General features: G+C 45.2%; 1 protein-coding gene across 1 annotated transcript in view; it reads left to right on the top strand.

Moving 5' to 3' along the window:
• The first annotated feature begins 8,124 nt into the window (after positions 1-8,124).
• The window catches only part of gipc1 (GIPC PDZ domain containing family, member 1), a 9,856-nt gene continuing 6,804 nt past the window's right edge, over positions 8,125-11,176 (top strand). The window contains exons 1-3 of the mRNA XM_084329881.1: positions 8,125-8,475; positions 9,815-10,000; positions 10,639-10,819. Of these exons, the coding sequence (XP_084186007.1) occupies positions 8,176-8,475; positions 9,815-10,000; positions 10,639-10,819 (667 nt within the window). The 5' untranslated portion in view covers positions 8,125-8,175. The remainder of the gene's footprint in view (positions 8,476-9,814; positions 10,001-10,638; positions 10,820-11,176) is intronic.

Here is an 11,176-nt window from a genome sequence, read left to right as displayed (position 1 = left end):
TGGTGAATAAATATCTAATAAACTATGACTTGTCAGTGGACAATTTGTTTTAGATTAGATTCAAATGTATTGTCATCATACTGTACAACGAAAAGAAGTTTGGCATCCAACCAGAGTGCAAATGTGACGGTAAAATGCAACTGTAATATACAATGTGATTGACATTTAGTCATTTAGCTGACTCTTTTATCCAAAGCGACTTACAAGTTCTATACGACAAGTCAGCAGGAAGGGTACAACTCTTAACAATGTTCATCAAACAGTGTTGAAACTTGGGTGCTGCAGTGTTGAGTGCATAGTAGTAGAGACATATTAGTATAGTAGGTAGATTCAAGATTCAATATTCATCACATACATACCAGGGCATACAGTGAAATGCGGTTGGCCATGCCCGCTACGATTGCAATAAAATAATAGTAGTAATAATAATAAGATAACTAGGATAGACATGGTAAATAGACATGCCGCTTAAAGGCAATATAGACCAGGAAGATTAATTAGTGGAAGAGACTGCATGATAGTAAGAAGTAGTATTTCATTTGTTCAGATATAGATTGAAGGAAGTGTTTTTAGTCGACGGCAAAAGATTGTTCGTGTTTCGGCTGTCCTATCTGTGGTGGGAAGTTTGTTCCACCATTGTGGAGCAAGGACTCAGAATAGGCAGCTTCTCTATGATGACCCTCCCGGAGCTCGGATAGGAGTGGGTCTGAGGTGGCCAGAAGATGTAGAGCGGAGGACTCTTGAGGGTGTGTAGTTAGAGACCATTGACCGGAGGTAGGCGGGAGCCGTTCGTTGCATGATATGCCAGGTCGAGGACCTTGAAGCACATCCGTGCGGCGATGGGGAGCCAGTGCAGCTCTCTTAAGAAGTGGGGTAACATGGTCTGACTTTGGTAGGTTGGAGATCAGGCGGGCCGCTGCGTTCTGAATGAGTTGAAGTGGCTTGGTGGTCGGTAGACCATCAAACAGTGCATTGCAGTAGTCGAGGCGAGATATGACTTGATTGCACGAGGAGTTGAGTGGCTTCTTTGGTCAGGAAGGTCCAGATCCTTATGACGTTGCTCAGGAGGAATCTGCAGGTTCTGGTTGTTGCGGCGATGTGAGCAGAGAAGTTCAGCCGGTCGCCAAGAACTACACCAAGGTTCTTGGCAGTCGGGGGCGAAGCTACGGCTACATTCTCCACTGTGATGGAAAGGTCGGTCAGTGGGGAGGATTTGGCCAGCAGGTGAAGCAGCTCTGTTTAGCTTAGGTTCAGTTTGAGGTGGTTGGACGTCATCCAGGCGGAGATGTCGAACAGGCAGGCCGAGATCCACTCGGTGACATGGATATCTGAGGAAGGAAAGGAGAGGAAGAGTTGAGTATCATCGGCATAAGATTGATACAAGAAGGCATGAGACGTGATAATGTTACCCAGTGATTTAGTGTAGAGGGAGAAGAGAAGGGGTCCTAGGACCGAGCCCTGGGGGACACCCGTCCGCAGGGGGCGGGTGGCCGACAGGGTCCCTCTCCATGACACTTGGTAGGAGCGGTCATTGAGGTATGATGTGACGTCAGCCATTTCAGCGCAGAGCCAGCCACTCCCATTCCTGCGAGGGCCGCAAGGAGGATCTGATGGTTGACTGTGTCGAAGGCTGCAGATAGATCTAGGAGAATCAGGACAGAGGAGAGGCCTTTCGCTTTTGCTAAGTGAAGTGCCTCTGTGACCGCAATGAGGGCCGTTTCTGTGGAGTGGCCAGTCCGGAAGCCTGACTGATTAGGGTCTAGGAGGTCATTCTGTAAGAGATAAGCAGTAAGTTGGTTGGATACAGCACGTTCAAGTGTTTTAGAAAGGAAGGAGAGAAGAGAGACAGGACGATAGTTGCCTATGACAGTGGGGTTCAGGGTTGGTTTTTTTATGAGCGGTGTGACTGGCTTGTTTTAGGGAGGTGGGGACCACCCCCGAGTTGAGGGAGGAGTTGATGGTTGCAGTTAGGAATGGGAGGATGTCTGGTGCTATGGTCTGGAGGAGTGGGGAGGGTAGCTGATCCAGCTGGCATGTAGTCGGACGGTTCGACGTTACCATTGTCAGGGTCTCGGCTTCTGTAATGGGAGAGAAAGATGACTGAGTGAAGGATGAGGTTCTCGATTCAGTATTTGGAATGGGTGGGGGTTGGGAGAAGGAGCTGCGGATGTTCTCCACTTTTTCCTCGAAGAAGATCACAAAGTCTTCGGCAGAGAAAGATGAGGGAGGAGGGGATGGGGGGGGGGGGGGTGAGGAGAGAGGACATGGTAGCATGCAGTTTGCGAAGATTCTTGGCAGAGGCCTCGATCCTATGGTGAAAGAAAGAAGCTTTGGCATTAGTAATGGTTTTGGAGAATGTTAACAAGAGGTTGTGATATGTGTTGATGTCAGCAGTGAGGCGTGACTTTCTATACTTCCTCTCAGCCGCTCTCAGGACCTGTCTTTGTTCTCTCACTGCATCCCGTCAGCAGTGAGACCAAACACTTTGTTGTAGTCTGCGCAGTTTAGATGGTAAGAGGTGGTAAGAGTCAGACACATTTTTAGTGATCAGACATACAATTGTATGAATAAAGCATTCTTTTTAGAAAAAATACTTTTCTTTAAAAAATCCAGCTACTTTTTGGAGGCCGATGGATGTTTGCTTAATTTTTCTCCCTTGATAGTTTCATCCAGTTCATCATCTTGGTTGAAGGACGAAGTTGTGACAGATCTATTGTTTCTCTAGGTCCTTTTTCTTGCCCTATCCCTACTGACCTTCAACAAGCCCAAACCAAGACCATTTAGCTGGATTATGTGCGTGACCTCACAGGCCTGCATGCAGAATACAGATACATCGTTAGACGTGTGTAGCCTAGCCTAGTAAAAAAAGAATCCTACTGGGGGACAAGACCTTCAGCACTGTATCTGTGTGACTTGGGACCAGTGTTGGGCAAGTTACTTTTAAAAAGTAACTAGTTACAGTTACTAGTTACTTCTTCCAAAAAGTAACTAAATTACTTACTCAGTTACAAATTATAAAAGTAACTAGTTACTTCAGAAAGTAACTTGCGTTACTTTCAAGTAAATTTTTTACATAAACAACATATACAAATCTAAACTATTTTAATGTTGCTGTGGGACAAAGTGAGACTAGCCTCCAATCAAATGCCATGTATGTAGATATTATAATTACTATGTTTATATAGTGGATCATACAAATACAAACACAATAGATGTTTTGGAACTTTTGATATGTATTGCCCCTCAACAGGCCACAACTGGGCAACATTAAATTATGCTTGTTAAGCACTATACCAAAAATAAATAAAAATAACAAATATATACTGATTGATTGAACATTTTAATTAACAGATTGCAGAATGAGTACAGTACAGTACAGCTCAATACACACAATTGTTAAGGGGATGCAGACCAGAGAAAGACTTTTGTCTTGTTTACATCAGGGTCCCCCATTTTCAATTCATAATGACATTTATGACATACACAACATACACATCCAGACATTTATGACATACAAAATATACAGACAGTTTCTTTTCTTTTATCTACTTTTTCTCCCATTTTCTATTTTTCTCCCATCCCAATTTTGTATCATCCAATTATACCCTCCCCTGTCTCGAACGCTGTTAGGCCATGCCTCCCACAAGCCGGCTGCAATGTGGACGAAGCCTTACATCACGTGTCCCCTCCGGTACTCGAGGAAGCAGCCGTCGCATCTTTTCACCTGCACAGCGCGATCTCTCAGCGTCGGGGGTCTGCGTTTGGAGGGCACGCCGCCCCCGTCGCTTCCTGATTCTGCTGCGCAGGCACACCAACCGACCTGTAGGAGTCACTGTCCACTGGGCCAGTTTCGAATTGCAGCCTCCCGTAGGTGCTCTTTGAGAGTGGTTTTGAAGGAGGGTAGGGATTCACATTATTTTACGGCTGTGGGTAGGGCGTTCCACGTTGATGTGGCATAATTGCTAAACGTGTTTAGTCCCTTGTTTGAGCTGAATCTGAGTTGAACATGATTTGTGGAACTCCCTCTGGTGTTGTGGTTGTGGTATTCACTGACCTTTGGGAAGTATTTTGACATGTACATTGGTACCTTAGTGGTGTAGTGTATCGTGTAGACCAGGCCCATTGCAAGTTGCTGTACTCTGTCGTCTACTCTAAGCCATCCTAGGTTGTCAAAATGGGCAGGGGTGAGGTGGGTTCTAGGAGTAAGGTCAAGCAGTAGTCTGACCAGTTTGTTTTGTGATGTTTGTAATCTTGTTTTAGCGCCTTTGAGGTGCTTTGGTACCATGAGGTGCAAGCATAGTCGTAGTACCCTTGAATGAGTGCTCCTTTTAGAGTCTTCAGGGTATTCTTGTTTACCAGAGAAGAGATCCGGTACAAGAATCTTGTTCGTTGGTTGACTTTTTTGATTACATTGGATGCCATCTTGTCACAGGAAAGATTTGCCTCTAGGATTGAACCCAGGTATGTAATTTCTTCTTTCCTTGTGACAATATTGTCACCCACTGTAACAGAGAAGCCGTTGGTCTTGCTGAGTTTGTTATTTGATCCGAAGAGAATGGACTCTGTTTTACCCAGGTGCAATGATGTTATCAGCGAGCCAGGTGCAGATTCTGCCGAGTTTTTGATTTTGATTTTATTTTATTAGGGATCCCCATTAGCTGGTGCGATAGCAACCAGCTAGTCTTCCTGGGGTCCACACACAAAAAAACATACAAAAACAATCACTATTTCAAAAACAAAATTATTAAAAGTCAGTACACACAATGCAAAATGAACCTACTGTAACAATTAAGATAGCTAAAATTACATTAGTGTAAAACAGCACAGTATTACTAAAAACAATCTGATTATGTATAAAAACAGGAGTTTTACTGCTCATGACCAACTTGAACAGCACAAGTATATTAAAAGACAATCTATTTTCAACGTTAAGCCAAGAGAGGCGGGCATGCATACGGCTCACATTAGACCTTAGTGAGCAGCCCAGTACCAACCGTGCTGCCCTGTTCTGGACCACCTGGAGCTTCCTGAGGTCACCACTGGCAGCAGATGACCACATCGCAGAGCAATAGTCAAGATGACATAAAACTAAACTTTGCACTATCTGACATAAAAGTGGACGGGCAACAAAAGAAGCACATTTCCTGGAAATACCAATTGCTCTTCCCATTTTTAAAACAATATAATTAATATGCTGAGACCAAGACAGAGTGCAATCCAGCATCACTCCAAGGAGTTTAGTACTTTCAACTTGTTGAACTGCTGAATTACACAAGTTCAGAGCTGAGGGTTTGTTCAACCTGTAACTTGTTCTTGTCAGAGTCGTCTGCGAACAGGAACAAGTTGCAGTCACAAGCTGATGACATGTCATTTGCATAAATTAGGAACAGTAGCGGTCCTAGTATGCTTCCTTGTGGAACACCACAGCTCACTGGGAGGGGGGGGGGGGGGGGGGTAGGGTAGGGTACCGTTTACCTCTACCATCTGTTCTCTCCCCTCCAGGTAGGATTGCATCCAGCTCACTGATAAACTATAATAGTCTGTACAGTATAGTCTGGCATAATCTTCCTGGACCTTTACCTTTAAATCAACACTTTACACTCTTACACTTACACTTATTACTGTACATTTTACTCACTGTATATTTTTGGCTATATATTTTAGAATGTAAATACATACCAGAATGTATATCCCGTACTTTATTCTCTATCTTATTTTTTATTCGTGACTTTTGTTTTTGACTACCTAAATGTTTACTGTGAGCGATCTGTAGTGCAGAATGTCCCTAAAATAAAGGATTTCTATTCTATTCTATTTTGTACTTAATTTTCTACTTTAGGTTGTACTTTGTATATTGTATCTTTTGCATAGTGTTTGGATGAAGCACCTTCTCAGGGGGGGCTCAGAACCAAGCATTTCACTGTAATGTACACATGTACTTTATATCATGTGACAAATAAAACAACTTGAAACTTGAATCCAATCTATATTATCTAAAAAGGGGTTCTGCTGCAAGACACGCTACGGACGCTAGATGGAGACATTGTACCTCTTGGTTTTTTGCCATCAGGCGTGAGTAGCGAATGGGTTCGTCCCTCCCCTACAGCCTGGACTGGTCAGTGACAGCAGCAGAACAGCCTGGAGCCTAGCTCTCTCTCTCTCTCCCTTAGCTAGTTAGCCCGTCACCTTCTCTTCAAACAAAGCGTGGGACTGGAAACATACACACAGACCAGACGTCTGACCGTCTCCCATGTCGTTGTTTACATCACGTTACCATCACACAGCAGCAGCAGCAGCCGGTCCATTAGCTCTACTAGCGCCGACCTCCTAGCCGCCCGGCTCCACTGTCTCTCTGGTAAGAAGATGTACTGGCCTGCTGTCATGTTTATTATAGCTAGCCAACTAACCGTAGCTATATCTATATCAACAGCTAGTTAAGTTATCAAGTCAACTGGAATGAACCGTCGCCTGTTTAACGCAAGGCGTCGTTACCCCCTCTCTTCCTATCTTGACAAGTAAGCTAACTAGCTAGCTAGCTAACCATAGTTGTCTGTGTGTCTGTGTTGCTAACTAACTCTGAAACATGCTGATGGTTTGTGTGAACGTTACTTCACACGGCTAACGTTAGCTGCTGCTGCTAACACCAACGTTACTTATTTAAAGAGCGGCATTGATTGATTGATTGAAAACTTTATTAACAGATTGCAGAATGGGTACAGTACAGCTCAATACACACAATTGTTAAGGGGATGCAGACCAGAGAAATACTTTCGTCTTGTTTACATTAGGGTCCCCCATTTTCAATTCATCATATCTGTGGCTGTGTGGTGTGGGTGTATTAACCCCAAGACAAATTTCCCAGCTGATGGGACAATAAAGTGACCCTTGACTCTTGAAACAACTAAGTCAGACTACTGCTTGACCTGACTCCTAGAACCAACCTCACCCCTGCCCACTTTGACAACCTAGGATGGCTTAGAGTAGACGACAGAGTACAGCAACTTGCAATGGGCCTGGTCTACAAGATACACTACACGACCAAGGTACCCATGTACATGTCAAAATACTTCCCAAAGGTCAGTGAATACCACGATCACAACACCAGAGGAGTTCCACAAATCATGTTAAACCCAGATTCGGCTCAAACGAGGAACTAAACACGTTTCGCAATTATGCCACATCAATGTGGAACGCTCTACCCAAAGCTGTAAAGGAATGTGAATCACTACCCACTTTCAAAAACACTCAAAGAACACCTACGGGAGACTGCATTTCGAAACTGGCCCCTACAAATGTCCTAACCCAGTTGTACAGTAAATGACCAAGTATGGCTTTGTCAGTATTCCAATGTACAGTGTCCCCCAACCCCCCCCCCCCCCCCCCCCCCCACCCCACCTCCAATGTACAGCCCCCACCCAACCCCACCCCACCTACCCAACCTCCTCCAATGTACAGTTTCTACGTCAAATGTATATACACTCTTTTTCTGGACACTTTTTGTATCACAAACTGTACTGTATTTGCAAATCTGGTATGTCATAAATGTATAGATGTAGCAGTACTGTCTATCTGTATGTCGTGTGTGTCATATATGTTATGATGAATTGAAAATGGGGGACCCTGATGTAAACAAGACGAAAGTCTTTCTCTGGTCTGCATCCCTTAACAATTGTATGTATTGAGCTGTACTGTACTGTACCCATTCTGCAATCTGTTAATAAACTTTTCAATCAATCAATCAATGATATAGCGTTGGATTGAACAGCAAACGTCTTTGCTGCATTGCTGTTTCACATTCTGAACGGTTCCACTAACATTAGGTAACGTTAGCTAATGTGTAATGTCAATGTAACGACGCTATGTCATCATCTCTCTTCCCAGATTGGAGACGACCCCGTTGCAAGAGTTGGGAGGACTTCTTAGCCTTAACGTCCCCTTGCACATTTGGATTAGCAAATTCCAACTTGTGTCCCCCGGGCCCCCATCAAGCTGCATCCTGAGCTATAAGACTATACAGCGTCAGTATTATAGTGACATGAACATCAGCTGTGCTTGATCTGGCATCAGTGGTGAGAAGGAGGTGTGCCCCCCCCCCCCCCCCCCCCCCCCCCGGCCTGACCGGCCGCCACCGTGTAGCTCCTCTCTCCTCCCTCTCTCCCCCCTGACAGCACTGCCATGCCTCTGGGTCTGGGCAGAAGGAAGAAGGCGTCCCCGTTAGTGGAGAACGAGGAAGCGGAGCCCATCCGGGCGGGTCTCAATGTCCCCGGGCTGGACGGCCTGGACCTGGGCGTCATCGGGCTGGGAGAGGGCGCCACCCCGGAGGGCCTGCCGCCTCCGCCCAGCAGCCTGAGGCCGCGCCTCATCTTCCACACCCAGCTCGCCCACGGCAGCCCCACGGGACGCATCGAGGGCTTCAGCAACGTGCGGGAGCTCTACGCCAAGATCGGAGAGGCCTTCGGCATCACCCCGGCAGAGGTGAGCTTCCGCCGGTGATCATGGTGTTTGATGTGATTTATTATGTGTAGCTTTCTTTCTGGGATCGTTTGTGGAACAAACGGTCCTTCGTGCCGGTAGCCATCCTCAGGCTCCGCGACCGTGTGCACAGGCTGCTGCCAGTTGCTGGAGAGGTTGGATAACTTGAGAACTGTTGGGGACTATCTGACTCTTAATAATAAACAGACTCTGGTGCAGTATGTTACTACGGTTTGGACCATGTACTGTACCATCATCACTATTATTACTACTGTTTGATTAAATCCTGACACCGACTACTGTTCACTACTGTTATTGTTATCACTATCATCATTACTACTTGCACTTTGTTCAATGTTCTATTATTATTACTACCTATCCTACCTGTACTAAACACGTTTTGCAATTATGCCACAACAATGTGGAACCTACTACCACAGCCGTAAAATAATGTGAATCCCTACCCACCTTCAAAACCGCCCTCAAAGAGCACCAACGGGAGGCTGCAATTCGAAACTGGCCCCCGTAAATGTCCAAACCCCCAACCCATCCACCATCCCAACACTCTCCTAATGTACAGTTTCCTCCCCCTCGAATGTATATAGTTTCTGTTAGGATCTCTGTTAAACAGTACTGTATATTTTGTATATCTTGTATGTCATAAATGTAACGGTACTGTATATCTGTATGTCATCATGGTGTCATGATATATCCATGTTGTGTATGTCATAAATGTCATTATGAATTGAAAATGGGGGACCCTGATGTAAACGAGACGAAAGTCTTTCTCTGGTCTGCACCCCTTAACAGTTGTGTGTATTGAGCCGTACTGTGTATTGTACCCATTCTGCAATCTGTTTAATAAAATGTTCAATCAATCAATCAATCAATCAATCAATCAATCAATCAATACACCTTCCCCATGCTGCTATGACACTTGAATCTCCCCAAGGGGATTAATAATGGAACACTTGACTTGATTAGACCTCCTTCACTACCAGCTGGTGTGCGTTGTGTTTATCGCTCAGTGACACTCGCAGAGCGACATGGAAACACCCGTGAGACACGGACCACAGACTATATTGACTGACTCTTGACTCTCTTCCCAGGTCATGTTCTGCACACTGAACACTCACAAAGTCAAAGTGGACATGGTCTTGACTCTCTGTCTGCCTCTCTCTTCTTCCCAGGTCATGTTCTGCACGCTGAACACTCACAAAGTGGACATGGTCTTGACTCTCTGTCTGCCTCTCTCTCTCCCAGGTCATGTTCTGCACGCTGAACACTCACTCACAAAGTGGACATGGTCTTGACTCTCTGTCTGCCTCTCTCTTCTCCCCAGGTCATGTTCTGCACGCTGAACACTCACAAAGTGGACATGGAGAAACTGCTGGGGGGTCAGATAGGACTGGAGGACTTTATCTTTGCCCACATTAAAGGCCAGAGGAAGGAGATTGAGGTGTTTAAAGGGGAGGACGCCCTGGGGCTGACCATCACCGACAACGGAGCCGGCTACGCCTTCATCAAGGTGAGCAGGGTTTGAGGAGGAAGAGGAAGAGGAAGAAGAGTTCACATCCCAGACTGTGGATCTGGCAGCCGATTACTAACTCTGGACTGAGTCTGTGAAGAATGTCTGGCACAGAACCTCTGCAAGCTTGTTGTTGTTGCGTTTGTGTGTTTGTTTTATTTAGATCCCCGTTATCTTTTGCGTAGCAGCAGCTATTCTTCCTGGGGTCCAATAACTTACATGGTGACAATACAAAAACATACATTCATCCTCATCACAATGTATTGAAAAAACACCTTAAAAGAATGAATAAGTAACACACCTAAACAAAACAAACACTGCAATTAGACAAAGCAAATAAGACAGGCTCCGACTGAATCCATCATGATCTAATTAATGGACATCATTTAACATAGATAGCCAATGTAACCTTACTCCCCAATGATGACGTCATAGTAAACAATCGAACACCTGCGGTCGAAAAACCTCAACAGAATATTAAAATGTTGAGAAACCAACAAAAATTATATTTGGTACAGCTCTCTTACTTACCAAAATTAATTAGAAAATAATAATCTTTTAATCTTTTTCTTGTTTTTCTCGTTGTGTTAGTGATTAACGTGATCTCTGCTCCTTTTTTTTCTTTCTTTTTCTCCAAGAGAATCCGAGAGGGCAGCATCATCCACCAGATCCAGGTGATCAACGTGGGGGATATGATCGAGTCCATCAACGGCCACGGCCTGATCGGCTGCCGACACTACGAGGTGGCCAAGATGCTGAAGGAGCTGCCCAGGGGGAAGGACTTCACCGTCAAGCTGGTGGAGCCTCTCAAGGCCTTCGGTGGGTTGGGAGGCCTCTTCCACGTGCACCGCCTGCTTTCTTTCATACCTACTGGAGTGTGAAGTGTGTCACCTTGAGTGTTCGCTTACTTAAAGGAGCACGCCAACATTTTGGGAAATTAGCTTACCGTCTTCTTCTAGATACCAGTTTCCTCTCTGTGCGTTCAGTAGAAGGCTATCTGGCTGCACGTTAGCCTAGCTTAGCACAATGAATGGAAGCGGACATGGCCGGTGGTGGTTAGCCTTCGGGAGAGGTGTTAGTTGGACAATGTCTCTCTCTCTCTGGAGAAGACGATAAGCTAATTTCCCAAAATGTTGGCGTGTTCCTTTAAGGGATTTGTTTGGGAGCAGTTGTGTA

This window comes from Notolepis coatsorum, assembly GCF_963971535.1.
Source record: "Notolepis coatsorum genome assembly, chromosome: 14".
NCBI classification, from domain to species: Eukaryota; Metazoa; Chordata; class Actinopteri; order Aulopiformes; family Paralepididae; genus Notolepis; species Notolepis coatsorum.
This window is presented reverse-complemented; position numbering and strand designations above follow the sequence as displayed.